This window comes from Myotis nattereri (genome assembly GCF_964212035.1).
Source record: "Myotis nattereri genome assembly, chromosome: 3".
NCBI lineage: Eukaryota > Metazoa > Chordata > Mammalia > Chiroptera > Vespertilionidae > Myotis > Myotis nattereri.
Genome location: NC_138077.1, coordinates 29,269,629 through 29,293,385, shown reverse-complemented (window position 1 = coordinate 29,293,385; position 23,757 = coordinate 29,269,629). Strand labels below are relative to the sequence as shown.

The 23,757-nt window shown below is 46.1% G+C and overlaps 1 protein-coding gene across 3 annotated transcripts in view; it reads left to right on the top strand.

Annotated features, from left to right (window-relative positions):
• Nucleotides 1-23,757, top strand: part of GOLIM4 (golgi integral membrane protein 4) — a 79,959-nt gene that overhangs the window by 48,158 nt on the left and 8,044 nt on the right. Inside the window, exons 6-14 of one of the 3 annotated variants that reach the window (XM_081088305.1) lie at nt 3,343-3,425; nt 3,970-4,053; nt 6,563-6,721; nt 8,881-9,204; nt 10,929-11,185; nt 11,627-11,706; nt 13,562-13,671; nt 20,293-20,460; nt 20,816-20,884. In XM_081088305.1, coding sequence (XP_080944431.1) covers nt 3,343-3,425; nt 3,970-4,053; nt 6,563-6,721; nt 8,881-9,204; nt 10,929-11,185; nt 11,627-11,706; nt 13,562-13,671; nt 20,293-20,460; nt 20,816-20,884 — 1,334 coding nt within the window. Of the gene's footprint in view, nt 1-3,342; nt 3,426-3,969; nt 4,054-6,562; nt 6,722-8,880; nt 9,205-10,928; nt 11,186-11,626; nt 11,710-13,561; nt 13,672-20,292; nt 20,461-20,815; nt 20,885-23,757 lie in introns of all 3 variants that reach the window. The other 2 variants (XM_081088304.1, XM_081088306.1) reach the window with 2 other exon arrangements.

Genomic DNA, 23,757 nt, shown 5'->3' with positions numbered 1-23,757 from the left:
GCACTTTAACTTACCAGACACTGAATAACTGCACAAATTAATAAGCATAATGCAAATATTCGCTGCTGGTATTAGTGGAGAGAAATGGTGCGACTGAGCGTAAGGCGCATAAGGGAAATGAATGCAACATGATTATAGAAATCAGTCATTAGCAAACGTTAGTTCGTTATTAATAACTAGAGGCCCGGTGCACAAAAATTTGTGCACTGGCTGGGGGGGAGGGGAGGGTTTCCCTCAGCCCCACTTGTGCCCTCTCACAGTCTGGGACCCCTCAGGAGATAATCACCTGCTGGCTTAGGTCCGCTCCCTGGGTGGCAGATGGCAGGCCTGATCCCTCGGTGCCTGCCCCGCCTCCCTGGGTCGCGCACACGACAGGGCTGATCCGGGGGTTGGGGCGCCACCCCGGGTTGGGTTGCACACGGACGCCCGCCGTCCCGGGTCGCAGATAGCAGGCCCGGATGGCTGCAGGGCAGGCCAGATAGCGCTGTCCTGCCCTGTCTGCAGTATGCAAATTAGCTGCCATCTTTGTTGGTGGTTAATTTGCATATCGTGCTGATTAGCCAATGGGAGGCGTAGCGAAGGTATGGTCAATTACCATGTTTGTCTGTTATTAGATAGGATTATATATATCAGGATATTATAAAAATTAAGTTATGAAATTTTTATTAAAACATTTCTTACATACCATTGGCTGGGCCGCAACAATATTTGTTGTGGGCCGCATGGTTGGACTCCCTGTCAGAAAGCACTTTCCCCGCCCTGGGAAGCCATATCTTTCAGTGTTGAGGGAAGAGACTTTGGCATAGTGGATACACTGAGCTAAGCTGAGTAAATATATTAAATTACACTGATAATAAATAAGTAGATTCTTTAAGGAAAAAGAAATAAAATTTCATAGGTGCCTGACCTGTGCTTGGCACACTTTACATAACTAGTTCATATAATTTTAGCAGTATCCCTAAAGGGCAGGTTTTCTTATGTCTACTCTGTATTTACCTCTTTCTTTGAAACAAAATCCATGTGTAGTACAGTTTTAACAAATTATATATAGAAGTAAGAAATAAGAACCATGGAAAATAGGCGGACACGTATGTGAGTTCTGCCTACTAAGATAATTGGAGCCTGATCTTTCTGGCACCTAGGACAATAGGGGAAATATGGAAAGCTATAGAGATTCTTGTTAGAAAGAGAGAATATCCTGATACCTTGGGGGTGGGGAGCCACAGAGACAAAGTGAGAGCACGGCGGGGGGGGGGGGGGGGGGAGGAGAGAGAGAGAGAGAGAGAGAGAGAGAAAGAGAGAAAGAAAGAAACACTCTGCTACCAATTAATTTTTGGGGAAAATTTCTCAAAGAGATCTTAACCAACAGAGTGTGACAACACCCTGATGACACTTTTGTAAGTAATTTTCACACCAGCAGTTTTGTTTGATTATGATCTTTGATAAAGCTTGGGCTAGTAAGTTAAAGGGATAGATGCAGCTCAGTAGTGGCAAACTAAGGTGTGTAGTGAAATGGTCTTTGTAGTCTAGAGGAGAGAATTTGGAATTCCTGGGGAGATGAGCTGATAGCGTATAAGCTTAGATAATTATTCTTTTCATTTGCATCATCATAATAGCTGTCACTCAACAGATGTTTACCATGTGCGGGAACCAAGGTGAGACTCTTCATGCAGTTACCTTATTTAATTCTCCTAACAACCTGTGAGGCAGGCATCCTGTTGAGCCTAATTTAACAAATGAAGAAGTTGAGGCTGGCTAATACAGCAGAAGCATGGGCGCCCCTGCCATTGAGTTTATAGTCTGTAAGTGCTTTACAATCTAGCAAAGTGTGGGTACTTCAAGTGTGTGTGTTCCTATGTGTGTAGACTGAAGTCCCATCCAGCCAGGGACACGTTTATGGTCCCCTTGGATCATCAGTGGTCGTTGAGAAAATCCATTATTCCATGTAGACCAGTGGTTCTCAACCTTCTGGCCCTTTAAATACAGTTCCTCATGTTGTGAGCCAACCATAAAATTATTTTCGTTGCTACTTCATAACTGTAATGTTGCTACTGTTATGAATTGTAATGTAAATATTTGATATGCAGGATGGTCTTAGGCGACCCCTGTGAAAGGGTCGTTCGACCGCCAGAGGGGTCGCGACCCACAGGTTGAGAACTGCAGATGTAGACAGACAAACCAATCCCTGGCCACATTCCCCACCTTGTTGTCGATCTCTCCCCCAGACCAGTCACAAATCCAATGCCCAGGAGACAGCAGGGACTCCTAAGGAGTGAAGATGGACAGAAAAGGTGTTGAATGCTGGTGACTGGCACTTCCCTTCGGTGCCATGTGCCACATGGGAGAGTCAGGGTTTGTCTGCAGGCGGGTGGCTGCCACCGAGGGGCAGTTTGCTCAGCATAGTCCAGTTGGCGTCTGCTGTCCCAGTGTCTCCTCTTAGAACATGAATTATATGGTCAGCCTCCCACTGCCCAGCTTTCACTGAGCATTGCACGTGAGAATCGGCCTAGTGTTGCAGGTTTTTTTAGACCCAAAGTCTTGATTTTGTAAATAGTAATGACTATTCAGATGTGGGCGATACATAAGCCAACATTGCAGCAACAAAAAAATAATAGTCATTGTGGCTGCCAATTTATAACATCTGATGTCCAGATACAGGATGTGAGAGAATTGCCAAGGAGGTAAGAGCAGTAGGTCTAGACTCTGTAAGTTGCTAAGGCTGTATCCTGAATATTAGGGCATAAGATTGGGGATGTTTTAGGACTTCACTATGATTGCTATTGTCTCACCCTGGGAAAAACTTCCCTGGAACAGAGAATTTGGATCAGTCAAGTACTCAATGGTAGGAGAACAAAAATGTACTTAGAATTTTCAACAGGTAAGTGAAAATTTCTCTGTCTCTTATTTCTTGAGTTCCCTTTATGTTGAAATGCCTTTTGGAGCAGTAGAAATGTTTCATGCTCTGAGAAATAGGGTTTGTGCTTTTTGATAACTGTGTCCTAAATTTCTAAAGAGACCACCCCTGCCCATCACATTTTATTCCTAAGGGCTTGCTTATTAACAGAAATATTTCATCTTTAACTCTCGAGTAATCAAACATTCTTTACTTCTACAGTGTATAACCTGTTTACACGTATTTAAACTACTGAAGCAGATTGTATTGGGATAGCCAACTGAATCCATGCCCTAACAGTATAATTTCTGTTGACTTGGAATATTATATTGTTAAAGTTCAAAATAAATCTTAAAACAAGTTATGTAAAGCTTTAGATATGAAAATAGTAGAATCAAAAGCCTAAAAATTCTCAGGCTTTATGTGTGATTTTTCTTTTTCTAAAATAGAGACTGTGTACAATTTGAGAGAAGAGAATAGACAGCTAAGGAAAGCACACCAGGACATCCATACACAGCTTCAAGATGTCAAGGTAAACATCTAACCATGCATTTGACAGTTTAGTGTCTGCCTGATTTACTTGTGGAATGATTTAAAAGTCATTCCATGATTGACCTGCTCTACAAATCCACACTGTTTAATTGGGGCTTTGCATAAACTGGAGTGTGCCCAATACTTTCACCACTGCTGCATCGTAAGCTAAAAAAAAGATGGTCTGAAAATCCAAACATTTTCATCAGTACTGAAATGATTCTTTTGCTACATGGTTGCATTTTAATACGCTTTTTTTTTTATCAACAAAGGTTTATTAATATTGAAAGATTTGTTCCTTCAGTTTTGATTTCCTTGTCAATGATTATGATATTTGGGTAGCACATTCTAGATTTTGGAATAGTGCCTTAAATCATAGTCGTCTCTCTACAGCGATTTTGAAACTTAACAAATGCTGTGACAACAAACAAAGAAATAAACAAATAGGCAAGCAAGCAATGTTTGGGTGGTCATCCCACTGTCAGCCAAAAAAGAATTTGCCTTAGAATGTTAAAACTCAACATGTAAAATTCTTTTTTGTGTAGCAACAGCATAAGAATTTACTCACCGAGCATGAACATCTTGTAGTGACTTTGGAAGACCACAAGAGTGCACTAGCGGCTGCACAGGTTAGAAGAGTAGCAGCCTCTTTTGGTTCTTTTTTTTTCAAGTCTGCTTAACATTTCCGAATTCCTCTGTGCATGTAGTCTCCTAAAAGCCAATCTTCAGCGAGTTCCTTAGGACCAAGCTATCCTAACCCTGAAGATCATGCATGCTTTCAAAATTCAATCAAGAGAATATTAAATAAACCTTTGACTATTTTTTTGCACTGATTTTGTAGCTCACATGACTGTTTCTACCCTGCGTCAGCCCTTCCATTCTCATTGTTTAAATCATAGAAGTTATTCCGTACATATGGTCTCTTGCCACTGTCTGACCTGTGTTGACTCCTGCTTTAGAATTTATAGGATTTTGAGAATATGAGCTACCTAAATAAATTATTGTCAGACTATTTCATTCCTCCCTTCCTTGCTGCCAGCATATCAGTCGTCACACACTCCTTTTGGGACTGGGCTGATGTGTTGTTGGTGAAATGACAGAAATAAGAGATCTCATATCAATAGAGAAGGAAAAACAAGAGTTATAAGTTGCATTTGTTCAGAGCCTAGAGCAGTCCCCGGCACACAGCAGACCCTCTCAGATGTTACTGGATGAACAAATAGACAAGCACTGGTGTTGGACAGCTTATTAAGGCAACGCCATACGGAGCGGTTCACTAGCAGAAGTGAAGAATGGGTTTGGCTGGCTCAGTCATTATGGCTTTTCAATCATGAGGTCTTCCCTTTTCTTCTCCTGGAAGAATTAAGAGGAAAGGGCAAAGGAAAACCAACCCTCTCCACTTACTAGGAGACCATATATTATTTTTTCTCTTTATAAAATTATTACAAGTATAGTATGGTGTGTCCCGGAGCCTGCACTTTTAACCTGACCCTCCCATGAGCCCTAATGCACATTAATGTTTGAGAACCACAGCATTAGTGCCATCAAAAATTATATATTTAGGAGGAAGAGAAGGAAGAAAGGCTAGAATGAAGGTTTGTGTATTCCTCCATATTTACCTTAAAATATTAAAAGTATCTCTATGTGGATGTCGCTTGTTTTGTTCTTTGACCTTCAAAGTTGGTTGGCAAGGGTTGTGGTAGATTTCTGGGCTGAGGGCCCCTGTTAGCCGAATGGCACACCTTTGTACAAATGATAAAGAAGCACTCCGGTGAGACAGACTTAGCAAGCAGACTTCTTCACCTCATTTTTATTTTATTTTATTTTTTATTGATTTCAGAGAGGAAGGGGGAGAGAGAGAGAGAAACATCAATGAAGAGAGAGAATTATTGATTGGCTGCCTCCTGCACGCCCCGCACTGGGGATGGAGCCCACAACCCGCGCATGTGCCCCCGACCAGAATCAAACCCGGGACCCTTCAGTCCTCAGCCCGACTCTATCCACTGAGCCAAACTGGCTAGGGCACCTTATTTGATTTTATTGTATCCCCATCACCATTTGCCCCTCTGTGCGCCCGCCCCCTTTGTGTGAATTAGAGAGCGGCAGAAAGACGCCTCCTCCCTGGGGTAGGAAGCACCATGCAGATGCTTTGGCAACACGAGCACCAGCGGGTTCTTGTCTCCAGCGCCTGCTTCTGCTGTGTACCCTGAGCGAGGCGGCCCCGTCTGGGAGGCTTGTTCAGAAAAAGATGTCTGTGTTTTGTGTGTCTGTACATGTGTGTTTGGACACACAGCCTTTCTGTTTTAGGGTAACAGTGTTGGTGCATAGGATGAGCTAAGTATAAATAGTGTCTATTCGTTTTCTTAGTTAAGGTGTGATTTTTTTTCCTGCCGTTTTAGCTCCTTCTATTAAAAATAATTGTGCACATATATACCCCACCACATATACACACAAATATATCTAGAAGGTATATTCTTTTTTATATCTGCATTAGTGCGTTTATCAGTTTATTTAAAAGAAAAATACATTCAGAATTGAGGAATAAAAATCCAGCCTCACTTCATATTTGTGCTGTTTCTTTCCAAAGACCGCAGAGCACAATACATAATACTGGAAGTGTTTTGGCAAGCATGGGACCCTATTTGAGCAAAAAGAGAGTGGCCTGAGTGATTATATATATATATACACTAGTATATTCAGTTACTTATCTTAAACTTATTCCTTTCCACTGAAAAATATCACTTGAAAAATATATCTGTACCTGTGTTTATAATTATGTGAATTTTTAATAGATTTGTAGATGCTATAAAACTGATTGCATATGTGTCTTCTAATAATGATATTTATACTAGGAAATTATTTATAAAAATTCTGACTGTTTAATGTTGCATGGGAAACTAACATCTATCTTTGATATTTTTTTCTCTGTTCCCTGTAACTCTAATTCTAATTTGCATGTGCTTTAAAAAGGTTATTAAGCATGTACAAATAAGAATAGCTAATGCATGGAAACAACCTTCATATTTTTTCCAACTTGTATTTAGGTATAATATTTTTGTCGAGTCTTCCAGTGAACCCTAGCGCCCATCCGCGAGTGATATCTTTTTGCTCTCTTCCAACTGTGCAATTGCTATGCAGACTCAAGTTGCAGAATATAAACAGCTGAAGGATACTCTGAATAGGATTCCCAGCTTTCGAAGAGCAGAACCGGCAGAGCAGCCAAGTGTTACACAGGTGGCACATTCCCCACAAGGCGACACCACAGCACGGGAGAATGCAGCCCGGGAGCCACAGGAGGTAAGGGGCTGGTAAGCCGAGGTCAGGCCCCTGTCCCTGTCAGGCTGTTACCAGGTGAATTGCGCTTACTGCACAGCAGTGGTTCTCAGATCACAGTGTATGTCAGAGCCCCCAGCAGGGCTGTTAATACACTGGTGGCTGGGCCCAGGCCAGGGTTCAGATTCAGGTAATTGAGAGTGAGGCCTGAGGATTTGCGTTTCTCCTCCTCCTCCTCCTCCTCCTCCTCCTCCTCCTCCTCCTCCTTTCCCTCCTCCTCCTCCTCCTTCCCCTCCTCCTCTTCCTCCTCATTTCAGAAAGGAAGAGAGAGGGACAGAAAGATAGAAACATCAATGATGACAGAGAATCATTGATTGGCTGCCTCCTGCATGCACCACACTGGGGATCTAGCCCACAACCCGGGCACGTGCCCTGACCAGGAATCGAACCACGACCTCCTGGTTCATAGGTCAATGCTCAACCACTGAGCCACACTGAGGAATTGCTGGGCTGGGAGCAAACTTTGAGAACGACTGCAATGCTTTCTGGGAAAGACACAGTGGCTCTGCCTTTCTTCATGTGGGTTTATTTGTTTGAAAGGAGCTGCCATGGCCTGAGAATTTAAGGTTTCTCATTTTTGGAAATGACCAAGGGTATGAGTGCTAGTGTCAGGATCGGCTTTTTTGTCTTCTGGTTCTTCAGGAAAACTAAACCTTGCTTAAAACGATCTTCCAACCAGGACCTCAAAAGTAGTGTCACCCTAATCATTAAATCTTACAAGTTGACTTTGCAGTCACAGGTGTGACCAGCAGGGACAGGGTGGTGATCTTTCTCCGGACACAGCTGCTAACAGTGAGCGTTTGAGCAGGCTCGCCCGCATTCCCATCTGAGAGGAGTAACTGAGTGACGGGTCTGCAGTCCCTGTGTCCTCCTGGACCCTTGTTCTCTGTCTGCGTCTCAGGTTACTACTAATTTATGGAAACGTGACCAGATCCCTGGCTGGGAATCGGTTTTATTCTCGGCCCTAGTTTGGCTCACAGTCTGTCAGATGAATCTTTTAACGACTCAGAGCTTCTGTGTTCCCACCTGTGGACTGAAGACAGATGTTTTCTGCTCAGACCTTTCTCACAGGAATAGTGTGGAGGTAGATGACTAAGCATTTGAGAGCACTTAGTGCTCTTGAGAGAAATAAAACCAGGGCAGTAGTACATCCCCCTTGTCAGACGGGTTGGCAAAATGCACATCTCCAAATGTTGCCCTCAGATGTCCAAGAAAGGACTTTTCTCCCAGGTTTGTTTATTTATTTATTTATTCATACAACCCAGTTTTCCACTTATATTCCTGCTACTTTATGAAGAGGCCTTCACATTTATTTCAGTTACGGGAGAGCAATCTCACCAAAGAAGGTATTTTTTCTGGTAAAGAAAGAGGTGGGGAGAGGAGTGACAGATGCTCCTATTGATGTTCTGTCATCTCCATTTCGCCCTCTGCTCTAAGTAATGAAGATCATATAGAAATTTCTGAAACGTGCAGGGAAAACAGATTTAAATAAATTACTTTTAGAAGAGGGGTACTATTTAGACTTGTTGTTGTTATTCAGAGTTTTCTGTATTAACAGTGCAAAATACAAAAGCCTTCCTCTGGTTTACAAAGAGACACCACTTAATACCTTAAAAAGGTTATATTGTGTCTGGTGTGATGGGCGCTGTTTTTAGCTAGCAGGGATGCCCGTGAGTGAAGGCGTTCTCTTTTTCTGTTAGCTAATACAAAACAAACCCCGCTCATCCTCTGCTTCATCTCATCCTTTTCTTTTCAAATCCTTACTTAAGACAGAATTTACATGGGAGGGAAGTATGTCCACGTTTCATCCCTTGAAGTTTTTCCCCCCGTTTTATTTTAAGGAAAAACGGAGGCTAGATTGCCGCTGAGATGCGGCCACTTACAGAGTGTCCTTTCAGGTTATCTGCTGTTCTTCCCCAGATGAAATTTGCTTCTGATCTGTTTTATAGGTGAGCTTACGCAGTGAGGAGCGTTCACTGCAGCCATACTTTTGAGTCAGGACTGTGTATGTCTAGACTCCAGGATTGTGCCCATGTTGTAACCCCATAGACATGGTTATAAAGAAATAATGTCACTCCTTTCAAAAGAGAAGAGTGTCATTTCCAGGGTTGTGCTTGGCCTAGGTGTCTCGAAACAGTGATGCGTGGCAGAATCATGGAGCCGTGGCTGGAAGAACAGAGGAAACAAAACATGATGCTCCCTCTCAGAAGGGGGCCGAACTTCAGGCAGCAGAGCTCCACCAGCCACAGGCGGAAGCCAGGGAGCCCGAGGGGCACCAGGTGGAAGAGGAACAAAGGAAGGCCCTGGAGGAGGAGGCAATGGAGCAGGTGGGGCAGGCGGAACGTCTGGAGGAGGAACACGACCCATCCCCAGAGGAGCAGGACCGGGAGTGGAAGGAACAGCGGGAACAGAGAGAAGATGGCAGGGAAGGGCACGCTCACGCAGAGGTAGGAGGGCCTCCCCTGCAGGTGGGCTCCCTTTAGGTTTGCCTGCCGGGGGATGGGGGCGTGGCTTTGATTTTAAAGAAAAAAGCTTCCATATATGGCAGTCTCTAAAATAAAAATGTGACTTGACTCAGTGCTACATGCATATACTTAACTTATCCTTCGTAATGTTAAAGTAAAGCTACTTACACACCTAAGAAAACTCTTTGGAGAAAAGAGATAGAGCTGCTGGTCTGTGTCTGTGCTGTGTGTCCACAGTACAGGAAACGTGCGCTCATGTCCCTTTTACAAAGCCTCAGAGATGAGCACCTGCCTGGGCACCTTTCCAGTATGTGCTCAAGTCCTGTGGTCATCTTGATTTGCTATGATCAAAGGTCTCTTCTCCCTGCTCATGTACTCCCAGGTGTATGCTGGCTTTAGCCCATTCACCTTAAGTCAGTGGTTCTCAACCTTGGCTGCACATTAGAATCACCTGGGAATCTTTTTAAAATCCTGATTTCTGGACCTCATCCTCCAGAAATTCTGTTTCTTTGTTATGGGGTGGGGGCCACAACATTAGTAACGAAGAAACAGAATTTCCGGAGGATGAGGCCCAGAAATCAGGATTTTAAAAAGATTCCCAGGTGATTCTTATGTGCAGCCAAGGTTGAGAACCACTGCCTTAAGTGATCAAAACGCTAATCACTTAAGGATACTCCACTAGGTAAGCATCTTTAACCTCTGCTCAGACTCCCCCTACTGAGCACTCCCCTCTCCCTTAAGTGAGATTTAGACACATCATTCATTATTTTTATAAACAGTACTTTAAAAGAACTTTAAAACAACACTGAATGCAGCTAGGTCCCTTTCTTCCGCTGTCTCAGCTGATCCTCAACAATAGGCTACCTGGTCTTAGCATAGAGACCGGCCACCTTTTATTTATAACTGAACCAGTGCTTGGCCTTGAACTCTCCAAGCCTTCAGGCTGCGGGAGACATTGGGCTGAGTAGGTGTGCCAGCCTCTGTGGCCGGGCTCTGGTAATGTTGCCAACTTAGCCGCAAGAAGCCTCCCCCAGTGTTGTGTCCTCCGTGGCTTACTTCCAAAGCAGTTCCGCTCTGTGTATTGTCTCCTTGGGGATGGAGGAGAGAGGTGGAGCTCTCAGTGGGAGTGGGGCTTACGGATTCCTGCCTCACTTGTTCCTTTGATCAGAAGGTACTGTGTTCTCAGCCATTCTTTGTTTCTTGGAATAAAATTGGTTCTCTGCTTTTGCACCCTAATCTGAAATTTCACTTATTTTTGCTGCTGTTGAGCCTGCGATTGGTCTAGACATTGCTAGAGTTAATTAGCATCCCTAGGTCTTAGCCTCAAGCTCACAAATTGCCCCAATTAGTGTGAGGTCGCCAGTTTTCCGCTTCTAGCAGAGCCTTTGAGCATAAGTTTAATTAAGGTTCAACACTGGTTTCTCCTGGTTGTCCTCTCCCATTTGAGAGGGAGCACGTTGAAAATTGGCCTTAATGCCAGTAAGTCGGACGGAACAGTGGCTAAGAAGCCAAGGGTGACTCACAGGGAGTTGGGAAGTAGGAGTCCTGGCGCTGGGTGACCTTGGATGTCATGTGTCGTCGCTGTTCACCAGACAGAGAGGTATTCATGCACCAACCCGGCCTCCCGAGTTTGTCATGAGAAACAAATGAAGGGAGAGTTCAGAGGACCCGACTGCTTTTGCTCAACTCCAACTCATTTTCCCCAGGTGCGTCCTTCAGCAGAGCCCGTTACCAAATTCCGATCTCCGTATGAGGAGCAGCTGGAACAGCAGAGACTGGCGGTGAGGCGCGCAGAGGAGGCCCAGCAGCTGAGACAGCACCAGGAGGCCCTGCACCAGCAGCGGCTGCAGGGACACTTGCTGAGGCAGCAGCAGCAGCAGCAGCAGCTTCTGGCACAAGAGATGGCCCGGCAGAGGCAGGCCCGGCATGAGGAGGGGCGGCCACAGCGCCCCGAGCAGCTACGGTAGCCTTCTGATGGGTGTGGATAAGCCCTCCTCTGGTTTTCAGAAGCAGATTAAAAACAGCTTCGTGCATTTGTTATCCGTGCACTTGAAGGGCTTCTATTGCTCCTGTAGCTGAGGCAGAATTAAATTCCAAATATTGAATTTTAAAAATAACCAACATTCTTTTTTTTCTGCTTTAAAATGACAGTTTCGGTCTCAGAATAATCTGGCAGGTTTTGTGCCGAATTTATTTTATCATTTGAAAGGTAGTTTATTGTTTTTAAGGTGTCCTTTGAAAGTATACCTGGCAACCTAATTGCATGAGCTTTTTAAAGAAATTTGTATGGCTTTTTTAAAAAGTTGAAAAATTAGTTTATTACTGTCCTTAAAGATAAATGACTTACGTCAAGCTGTGCTACTTAATTTGTGTTGCTGAGTTCATAATGTTTGTGCCCTTGCAGGCAGCAAGCTCATTATGATGCTATGGATAATGATATTGTTCAGGGACCAGAGGACCAGGGCATCCAAGAAGAAGAAGGAGGTGGTAAGACTTCTTCGATGATGAATGTTTTAATAAAAGCGCTTGGTAATATATATCAACTCACAGTTCTATGCATCTCTGAGTACATGCAAAGGAGACCTGTGTTCTGTGTATCTTTTTATTAATCCTTCCTGTATTTTTCGTAATCCTTCCTGAGTTTTTCTTAAACCTCCTAAAGAGTGCACATTTGTAGCCAAAATTGCCCAGGGTAACGCTTCCTCTGCAACATTGCAGCGTAGGAAATAAATAGTAGTCCGAGGTTTTGCATACTAAACCGTTATTTCTGACACGTTATCATAAGACCAGGATGCTCTGGGAAACGTCTTCATTTTCTCCTTATCTTGGAGGCTTTTGGATCATGGCCTGAAAAGTTTTCAAAAATTAAGTCAATAGTAGTTTTCCTTTATAGCGTGCCCCTAGTATGTAATTTATCCAATATTGCTCTCCCTGACAATAGAACTGGAAAGTAACGGCCTCTCTGAAAACACTAGCACTTAGATATGTATCCTTTCTAAAGTCTAAAGGAAGGTGATTACCCAGACTCTCTCTATAGCCTATTCTCATAGTTTATAGCCCTTATACTTAGGAAATTTTTTTCCTTCTGTCAGCACTTTAAGCTTTTTTTTGTTGTTCTATTATCAGTAAGACTAGAGAATGGTTTGTTCACTTCTTTATTTAATGAGTCCTTGGGTGCACTTGACACCAGATGGTAAGTTATCCTGCAACTTTATTTCCTATAGGTCAAATGCTCTCCGTATACTTAACCTTTCCTCTTATAGCTTACTTAAAAAGTTATTTGTGCCCCAGCTGGTTTGGCTCAGTGGACAGAGCATCAGCCTGCAGACTGAATGGTTCCAGGTTCGATTCCAGTCAAGGGCACATGCCTGCGTTACAGGCTCAATCCCCAGTAGAGGGTGTGCGGGAGGCAGCTGGTCAAAGATTCTCACTTATTCCCATCTCCCTTCCTGTCTGAAATCATTAAAAATAAATAAATAAAAAAAGTTATTAGTTCTCGTTATGCTCTTATCTAAATTCTCTTTATCAAAACACTGTCTTCAAAAAGCAGCAAGCAGATGTCTGTGTAAGCATAATGTGGACATATCTGTGTTACGGCGTGGGGTCAGAAAGCACAGGATGGGCAGTGTTTGTTTTTTCGTTCCACACGTGGGTTGTGTTTTCCTTTACTTCCCGAAACAGTGTCAATTTCTACTTTTGGTACCTTGACATTTCCCCTGATATTAACCAAAATTAGTTGGTAATTTTAGCAATGTCTAGTTGACTGGGCTTTCTTTAAGAGAGTTTTGATTATTGGTTTTGTTTTTTTTTTTCAAAATGGAATGGGGATGGGAGTGGGAAATTGCAGTTTCTGTTATACACACTTGTTTCAGAGACTTAGAATGGTGCCACTCACCCACATGATCCGCTTAGACACACAGTCTGGGGAAAGGGCATGGCGTTATCAGAAAAGCTGGGAAGTACATCTTACTTTGTTTCTTTTTTTAAAAAAAATATATTTTTATTGATTTCAGAGAGGAAGGGAGAGAGGGAAAGCGATAGAAACATCAGTGATGAGAGAGAATCATTGACGGACTGCCTCCTACTGCCCCACATTGGGGATCGAACCCATAACCTGGGCATGTGCCCTCACCGGGAATCGAACCATCATAGGTTCATAGGTCGATGCTCAACCATTGAGCCAGGCCAATGAGAAGTACCCTTACTTTGAGTTAAACTCACAGGAGGAAGAGACTGGGTGAAGTGGTCTCTGGAAAAGCCTCCTGGTGGCTTTTGTTTAGTGAAAGGAAAGCATCCTGTCTGATTCTCTTGGCTCATGTTCGCTCCTTTGATTTGCCAGCCTATGAGAGAGACAACCAGCACCAAGATGAGGCAGAGGAAGACCCAGAGAACGGCCGCGAGCCTCGAGGACAGGGGCTCCAGGGAGCGGACCCAGACTCTGAGGCAGACGTAAGTGTCCTCTCTTCTGGGCATGACACTTGGAAACCCACTGGCAGAAAGGGAGCTGGCAGGTTTGCCGCACACCCGGCCTTTGGCTCCAGATACGCCTGTTATTCCGTCAGCACAGGAGGAAAGTGGCTTGCATCATAGGATGTGAGCAGAGCTGTTAACTGTACACCATGGAGGGTGTGTGTATGATGAGAATGGGTTCAAGTTTTCTCTGGGAAAACACAGGATTCTTTCCCTGATGAATAAATGAAAATTAAAAAAATAAAATAACAGCAAAATTGAAAGGCACTGAAAGATGTAGTAATCTTGAAGGATGGGAAAAAAAAGTCAAGTGTGGGAGTTGGAGAGGGAACCAGAGAAAGGAAAATCACTATCATTGAGATTGATGAGCCATCTACTAGGGTGGTGTGTATGTCAGGGACCATTTTCATAAATTCATGGATAAGAATGTGTGATTTGAGAAGTGAAAACGTTGCTCAAGGACCATGGTGCTATATTGCATTTACCAAAATAGGACCAAGACTCCCAGTTCAGGTTGTTTCTGAGGCCTTGGCCTTGGCCTGTGGGCACAGAGAACAAATGCTGGAGGGGCATGTTCTTGTGCTTATGTGTAGGTGTTTTCTACAACTTCAGCTTTCCTGTCCTCTTTTGCTAGTAAACCAGCCACCGTGTTTATAAAATTTAGCCTGTGCTGTCCCATGGGCCCTGTTTATATTGACCCCGTGGATTAAAAAAAGGCTCCCCATGCTTCCTTGATTATTGTCGAGAAAGTCGTCCTCCTGATGGCTGCCTAAAGCCACTGTGATGGAAACGGCTTTCCCACTCGACCTGCATGGAGAGATGGCAAAACACATTTGCCTGCCAGCCCTGGAATTAGCATTTTGAAAGAATGCCCCAGGAAACCCTAGTCCTGAAATATTTTCAGGAAAGAGCAAGAGCTGGAGAGAGTGTTGAGTCTGAGAGAGCAGGAATGTGAAAGAGCAAGGGAGTGATTGTGCAGAAGCTGAGAGTGTGCCTAAGAGGGATGAGGGGGAAGAGAGGGGGAGTACCCAGTTAGTGGCATCCAGAGGATGTTGAGTGCTTTGGTGACTTATAGTCTTTTGCTGTTGTCATCAGTTTGTTTGTTCTGAAGAACACACAGGAAACATTGGCCTCTCTTCTCCACCATGCCTTCTTTAAATCAGAAATTGTTAGCCTCCTTGTCCCTCTTTTTGTCTTATCTATTTCATTTATTTTTTTCTTTAATGCTTTTTATTTTTAAATTACATTTGACACACAATATTATATTAGTTTCAGATATACAACATAGTGATTAGACATTTACATAACTTATGAAGTGATCACCCTGGTAAATCTAATACCCATCTGACATCATACATAGTTATTACAATACTGGAGGTCTGGTGCACGAAATTTGTGCACTTGGAGGGGCGGGGGTGGAAGGGGGGGTTCCTTAGCCCGGCCTGTGCCCTCTCGCAGTCCAGAAACCCTCAGGGGATGTCTGACTGCCACAGAGGTGGGAGAGGCTCCCACCACTGCCACTGTGCTCGCCAGCTGTGGGCCTGGCTTCTGGTTGAGTGGTGCTCCCCCTGTGGGAGCACACTGACCACCAGGGGGCAGCTCCTGTGTTGAGTGTCTGCCCCCTGGTGGTCAGTGCATGTCATAGCATATCATTATCATATTATGTTTTGATTGGTTGAATGGATGACTGGACAACCAGACACATAGCATATTAGACTTTTATTATATAGGACTAGAGGCCCAGTGCACAAAAATTTGTGCACTCGGGGGGGAGAGGGGGTCCCTCAGCCCAGCCTGTGCCCTCTCGCAGTCTGGGACCCCTTGGGAGATAACGACCTGCTGGCTTAGGCCTGCTCCCGGGTGGCAGAGGGCAGGCCCAATCCCTAGGTGCAGCCCCTGGTCGGGCTCAGAGCAGGGCCAATTGGGGAGTTGGGGCGCCACCCGCTGTCATGCACAGAGCAGGGCGGATTGGGAGGTTGCGATGCCACCCTCAGTCACGCTCAGGGTAGGGCCAATTGGGGGGTTGGGGCACCGCCCCCTATCACACTCAAGGCAGGGTCGATGGGGAGGTTGCGGCGCCACCCCCTGTCACGCACAGAGCAGGGCCAATCGGGGTTGGGGCGCTGCCCCCTGTCACACACAGAGCAGGGCCCATCAGGGGTTTTGGGGCTCCATACCCTGTCACGCACAGAGCAGGGTCGATCAGGGGGTTGGGGAGCTCCCCCCTGTCACGCACAGAGCAGGGTCCATCAGGGGGGTTGGGGAGCTCCCCCCTGTCACGCACAGAGCAGGGCCCATCAGGGGGTTGAGGAGCTCCCACCTGTCACTCACAGAGTAGGGCCGATAGGGGAGTTGGGGCACTGCCCCCTGTCACACACACAGCAGGGCGGATCAGGGGGTTGGGGCGCCACCCTCTATCATCCACAGAGCAGGGCCGATCGGGGGTTGGGGCACCGCCACTGTCACACTCAGGGCAGGGCCGATGGGGAGGTTATGGCTCTACCCCATCACACACAGAGCAGGGCCCATGGGGGCGGGGGGGTGGTTGGGGCGCCGCCCTCTATCACCCACAGAGCAGGGCCCGTGGGGGCGGGGGGGTTGGGGCGCCACACCCTGTCACACACAGAGCCGCAGGGCGATCAGGGATTTGGGGAGCTCCCCCCTATCAGGCACAGAGCTGTGCTGATCAGGGGGTTGGGGCGCCTTCCCCTGTCATGAACAGAGCAGGGCGGATAGGGAGGTTGTGGCCCCACCCCCTGTCACACACAGAGCCGCAGGGTGATCAGGGGGTTTGGGCACTGCCCCCTGTCACACTGATCCCGGTGCCAGGAGGCCTCTCGGCTCCGCTGATCCTCTGATCCCGGTGCTGGGAGGCATATTACCCGTTTACTATATAATATATTGGCCTGGTGCATGGGTGGGGGCTGGCTGGTTTGCCCTGAAGGGTGTCCTGGATCAGGGTGGGGGTCCCCACTGGGGTGCCTGGCCAGTCTGGGTGAGGGGCTGAGGGCTGTTTTCAGGCTGGTGGGTGACTGAAGCTCCCAATCACTCCTTTTTTTCTTTTTTTTTTATTCTGGGCCAGCTTTAGCTCTGGCTCCAGCTCTGAGGCCTCTGCTGCTGAAAGTATGTATCAGGTTTGTTTAGGTTCTATTATCGAGACACTGTATCAACTCCAGCTCTGAGATCCCCGCCAGCTGAAAGCTGGTTTCTGAGGTTTTGTTTAGCTTCTATATTGTTACAATGTTTCTTTTTTTTATTTATTTTTTTATTGCTTAAAGTATTACAAAGGGTATTACATATGTGTCCTTTTTTCCCCCCCCGCCCTTGACAGTCCCCTGGCCTCCCCTATCCCCCAGTGTCTTATGTCCATTGGTTATGCTTATATGCATGCTTACAAGTCCTTCGGTTGATCTCTTACCCCCTCCCTCCTGCCCCCCAACCCTCCCCGGCCTTCTCACTGCAGTTTGACAATCTGTTTGAGGCAGCTCTGCCTCTGTATCTATTATTGTTCAAAAGTTTATACTGGTCTCCATTATCCATGAATGAGTGAGATCATGTGGTATTTTTCCTTCATTGACTGGCTTATTTCACTTAGCATAATGCTCTCCAGTTCCATCCATGCCATTGCAAATGGTAAGAGTTCCTTCCTTTTTAGAGCAGCATAGTATTCCATCGTGTAGATGTACCACAGTTTTCTAATCCATTCATCTACAGATGGGCACTTAGGCTGTTTCCAGATCTTAGCTATGGTGAATTGTGCTGCTATGAACATAGGGGTGCATATATCCTTTCTGATTGGTGGTTTCTTGGGATATATTCCTAGAAGTGGGATCACAGGGTCAAATGGGAGTTCCATTTGAAGTTTTTTGAGGAAACTCCATACTGTCTTCCATAGTGGCTGCACCATTCTGCATTCCCACCAGCAGTGCACAAGTGTTCCTTTTTCTCCACATCCTCTCCAGCACTTGTCGTTTGTTGATTTGTTGATGATAGCCAGTCTGACAGGTGTGAGATGGTACCTCATTGTTGTTTTGATTTGCATCTCTCAGATGATTAGTCACTTTGAGCATGTTTTCATATGTCTCTTGACTTTCTGAATGTCCTCTTTTGAAAGGTGTCTATTTAGGTCCTTTGCCCATTTTTTGATTGGATTGTTTATCTTCCTTTTGTTAAGTTGTATGAGTTCCCTATAAATTTTGGAGATTAGGCCCTTATCAGATATGACATTGGCAAATATGTTTTCCCACACAGTGGGTTTTCTCGTTGTTTTGTTGATGGTTTCTTTTGCTGTGCAGAAGCTTTTTATTTTGATGTAGTCACATTTGTTCATTTTCTCTTTAGTTTCAAGTGCCTTAGGAGCTGTATCAGTGAAGAAATTGCTTCGGCATATGTCTGAGATTTTGTTGCCTTTGGATTCTTCTAGAATTTTTATGGTGTCCTGTCTTACTTTTAAGTCCTTTATCCATTTTGAGTTTATTTTTGTACAGTGTTTCTTAAACTGCAGGCTCAGAGGCCGGCAGCGGCAGGCGGGGAACATTGGAGTCCTCCGTCACTGAAGCAAGCAAGCCCCATGTTTGCTTCCAGCTGCCTGGCTGCCGGCCGCCATCTTGGCTGGCAGTTAATTTGCATATCTCCCTGATTAGCCAATGGGAAGGGTAGCAGTCGTACACTAATTACCATGATTCTCTTTTATTAGATAGGATTATTAACTATATTCCCCATGCTGTACTTTACTTCCCCACTACTATTCTGTAACTACCAATTTATACTTCTTAATTCCTTCGCCTTTTTCCATCTTTAGGGAGGTGTAATTGATCATCTAGTTATTTTATTAGGATACTAGAGGCCCAATGCACAAAATTCATGCAAGAGTAGGCCTTCCTTCCCCCGGCTGCCGGCACCTACTTCCCTCTGGCACCTGGGACCTGGGCTTCCCTCGCAGCCACTGGCAGGCACCCAGAACCCGGGCTTCCCTCTCAGCCCAGCTTCGTCCAGAAGGTTGTCCAGAAGGACATCCGGTCTAATTAGCATATTATGCTTTTATTATTATAGATAACAACCAGGCCTGCTCAACCTTACTCATTACTTGAGCATAGTTGGAGCTAGTGTGTATGTTCTTATTAACTTTTGCAAAAGGTTTGCTATTTCTTTCTGAAGAGAATGTGTGACATTTTTTTCTATTTCCACATGAATTATTGATCATGCACAAAAAGAAACCCATATGACAAGAGATGGTGCAGTGCCTGGAGTTTAGTGTGCAGGTGGTGGTCCCTCGGTCTCTATCTTCCCAAGAAGAGTGTCATTTGCACTTGAATAAGGTGTATAGCCAGGATGTACAGATGATAGGGCAGCGGAGGCTACAGTGAGCTCTCCAACATGCCCAGGGCTCTGAAGTGGATTGAAGTAGAGTCTGTCTGGAGAATGCCACTATAGAGGAAATTCTACTGTGAGGCATCTCCACCTCCAGAGCATTTGCTGCTTCGGTCAAGTGTCCTACTGATGACACTGGAGTGATGGCGAAGCCACACACGCATCTTTCTGCCCAGCCCAGGCTCTAAAATCGGAATCTTTATGAGGCCATGTATTATTTTGAAAGGTGCTTTGGGAACTTAAGTGGAAAACCAAGATAATTTTAAAGCTGGTAATATGAAGGGAATTTGTTGAACACAGGAACTGAGAACTACTTGGGAGGCAGGGTGGGTTGGGGGAGATATTTTTCAAAACATATTGCCAAGGATGGGTTAGTATGGTTCTCGTTGTACTGTCACCGGCCAGTGTCTATCTCTCAGGATCCTGACAGTGTTCATTGTAAAGAAATGTCATCTGTACTGGAAACTGATCATTGACTTTTAAAATATATATATATATGTATATTTTAAAAAATCTTTATTGTTGAAAGTATTACAGATGTCCCCTTCTTTTCCTCATTGACCTCTTCCAGCCTGCCCCTACCCCCAAGCCCAGGCCTTTACCACACGATTGTCTGTGTCCCTGGGTTATGCATAGATGCATACAAGTTCATTGGTTGATCTCTTTGATCATACTAGGGGCGATCATTTACTTTTGAACTAGCCCCCTTCCTGCCTTCTCTGTAGCCTCTTCTTGGGTCCTTTCCGGGGTGGGCCTTCTTTCTCTTCAACTGCTTTTTCACCCACTTACCTGGAAAAAGTTGCTTTGAAGGAAAGCTTGTCTGTATAAAAATCAGCACGCCAGTGACTGAAATGACCGTTTGCCCATCTAAACCTTCCATGTTAATTATTTCTCCTACTTGGTCTTTTGGTTTTTAGTGACTGTTTTTCTGGTGCCTATTTTGTGGTGCCCCCCCTTACTTGTGATAGTGAAGTGTTGAGGATCAATTTGGAATCCCTTAGAGAAGAGAAGTGCCAATCATATTTCATTCAGATTCCTCAGCCTCTGACAGACAACGCAGGAGTTTTATCTTCTGACGGTGGGGTGTGTACTTGTGCGTCTTGGCGCGGGTAGACCTGAGCGATCCTCTGAAGCACCATTTCATTTTCTGCCCGCATGCAGCCTTTCGAATGAAATTAAACTTGATCCCGGGTTTTGAAGTGGTGGTTGCTTTTCATTAAAATTTTACAGAGGGCAGCTGTGGAGGACATCAACCCCGCGGACGACCCTAACAATCAAGGCGAAGACGAATTTGAGGAGGCCGAGCAAGCGAGAGAGGAAAATCTGCCAGATGAAAATGAAGAGCAGAAACAAAGGCATCAAAAGCAAGGGAACGCGGAAATGGAGGAGCATTTGGTAGTAAGCAGAGGCCATTCTGGCGGGGGGTGGGGGGGTGGGGGGGTGGGGGGGGTGGTTGCTCCTGGGTATTTGAATAAATGCCTCATTTATGCAAAAGATGAGTCATGACCTACATTAGCAGAAGGTTCACCTCTTTGGCTGGTTTTCAGGCCGCTGTATGAAACGATGTGTCTGCACTCAGAGAGAGGGGGTGACGGACGGCCTGGGCTTTGTGTTGGGAACGATTACTCATGATTTCCTGGCCACTGATGCAGGGAAAGCACGCTGCCCATGGCAGCATGCTCGTCCTTTGTCCCAGAGTGTTGTAAAGCGCAGCCCTGACTTTCAGTAACCGAGCCTCCCCTTTGTGTCCTAGATGGCGGGAAACCCAGACCAGCAGGAGGATAATGTGGACGAGCAGTACCAGGAGGAGGGCGAGGAGGAGGTAGGAAGGCGGAATGCAGGGGACTGGCTGTACCCACCCTCACCAACCTCAGCAGCACTGGTGTTGAGATACCTTTTGTTCGGAAATGTTTATGGAAAGACTTGGGCTGGACAAGAAAGGGGGTTTCTAGAGTAGATAGAGCGTGGCAGCGGACACACTGGTTAGAACAGGGGTGGGCAAACTTTTTGACTCGAAGGCCACAATGGGTTCTTAAACTGGACCGGAGGGCCGGAACAAAAGCATGGATGGAGTGTTTGTGTGAACTAATATAAATTCAAAGTAAACATCATTACATAAAAGGGTACGGTCTTTTTTTTTTTTAGTTTTATTCATTTCAAACGGGCCGCGGGCCGTAGTTTGCCCACGGCTGGGTTAGAAGGTAACGACAGCAGGAGAATAGAATCCCTTCTCCCTGGCTCTCAGACGACATCGGGCCTTTCAGGAATAGTGGACTTGGGTATAGATGGTCTCTATAAGGCTGCTTCCTGCTGATTCTGTCACTCACGAAAGAGAGAAGAGCAACGTTCCGCGCACTGAGGGAGCCTGACTGACCCCGCCGCTCTCTCTGTGGACATTGCACAGAGCCTGCCGCACGGCTGCCCCGCAGTGTCTGTCGGAATCGGCTTCACACCCTGCAGACATCTACAAGAAATGTATGGGCTCTGGCTCTCCTCTTAGCTTTTTCCCTCCCAAGAATTTGGTATTAGTTACATTTAAACAATAAAGAAAAGGAAAATTACGTAAGGAACTTAGTTGAGTAAAATGTATTTGGATAGAAAGTCTTCACCCTTCATTTCAGTTTGCTTTTTTATTGTACATTCCTGGCATATCGCTGTGAGGTTTAGAGCACCGTGGGGCCACGTGGTGTCACTGACTGACGAGTGCTGCTGGTTGTCGCCGCTTTGTCACAGCCCTTTACTGTCTGGACACCGGACGCTCTGTACGTGGGAACACGGTATGGCTGAGGCCGAGGCCCCGTATGCAGTCTCTCTCCGGACAGTGACATGTCTTTCAGCCAGGGGCCTAGCTAACGTGTGGCTTTGGCCAAAAGGGGATGAGAGGATGGACAAGTGGCAGCCCCGGAAATCCCCCGCCCCCGCCCCCGACCTGCTCAGAACATCTGTCCTGCTGCCCTCAGTGCACCGTTACCCCTGAGACCCTGCTCAGAACATCTGTCCTGCTGCCCTCAGTGCACCGTTACCCCTGAGACCCTGCTCAGAACATCTGTCCTGCTGCCCTCAGCACCATTACCCCTGAGACCCTGCTCAGAACATCTGTCCTGCTGCCCTCAGCACCGTTACCCCTGAGACCCTGCTCAGAACATCTGTCCTGCTGCCCTCAGTGCACCATTACCCCTGAGACCCTGCTCAGAACATCTGTCCTGCTGCCCTCAGCACCATTACCCCTGAGACCCTGCTCAGAACATCTGTCCTGCTGCCCTCAGCACCGTTACCCCTGAGACCCTGCTCAGAACATCTGTGCTGCTGCCCTCAGTGCACCATTACCCCTGAGACCCTGCTCAGAACATCTGTCCTGCTGCCCTCAGTGCACAGTTATCCCTGAGACCCTGCTCAGAACATCTGTCCTGCTGCCCTCAGTGCACATTAATCCCTGAGACCCTGCTCAGAACATCTGTCCTGCTGCCCTCAGTGCACCATTACCCCTGAGACTCTGCTCAGAACATCTGTCCTGCTGCCCTCAGTGCACCGTTACCCCTGAGACTCTGCTCAGAACATCTGTCCTGCTGCCCTCAGTGCACATTAATCCCTGAGACCCTGCTCAGAACATCTGTCCTGGTGCCCTCAGTGCACCGTTACCCCTGAGACCCTGCTCAGAACATCTGTCCTGCTGCCCTCAGTGCACCGTTACCCCTGAGACCCTGCTCAGAACATCTGTCCTGCTGCCCTCAGTGCACCGTTACCCCTGAGACTCTGCTCAGAACATCTGTCCTGCTGCCCTCACGTACACAGTTCCCTTGACTAAGTCTCCTTTCTCATGTTTGTTCCATTTGTCACCTTTTGGAGCTAATGCTAAAATTTGGGCTTATGCCAGGAAAACAAAAGGATGTCACTCTTTATAGCTGTTGGCAACATACATCTCTAGTCACGTGCACTCGAACTGGCTTGATCTTTCCATTCTCTCTTTTCTCACCCTGCTGTTCATCCTGGTGTGTCATATCAGAAAACAGCATTAAAGAAACTCGCAGCCTTGAATATTAAGGCATTTGGCAAGATAGATACTATCTGGACTTCTCTTGTAACACGACGTCTGGACTAATATTACTTTATTTCATATGGCAGATTCCAGGAATCATTGAGGGATTAAAAGAGAAGAGATTCACCTTGGCTTCTTTTTAAAAATTCAGAGGGTAAACATAAAATTTTAATCAGTATTTACTGATAATTTTTTACTTCTATATTATGTCAGTTAAGGTGGAGAGAGAAATCCTGTGATCCAAGAGGGATCAAGGATAGAAAGAGAAGGAAGACAGACACAAGGGGGGGGAGGGGGGGGGGCGTGCCCAGGCAGAGGGCAGTGCCTCACCCACGGCAGCCCCTCCCTCGGGCCCAGACTCTTTCCTGTGGGTGCAGAGCTGCCAGCGCCCTTGTCCTCGCCGCACCGAGCCCAGGTCCTGCTTCTCTTTGGCCAGTCCTTGCCCAGAACTCCTGTGTTGGGCATCTGCATCCCACTTTCTAACCCCCTCTTGCATAGGCTCCAGGTTGCCACACCCTCTCCTTTGGGATGTTGCCTCCTGAGCTCTGAGGAAGCCTGTGTGCCTTTCTTCTTCCCTGGGTAGCTTTCCTCTCTGCCCCTGAGCGCCCCTTGTCCAGGCTGTGTTGTCTTTTTCTCGCGGTTCCTGAGCTGATGATTAT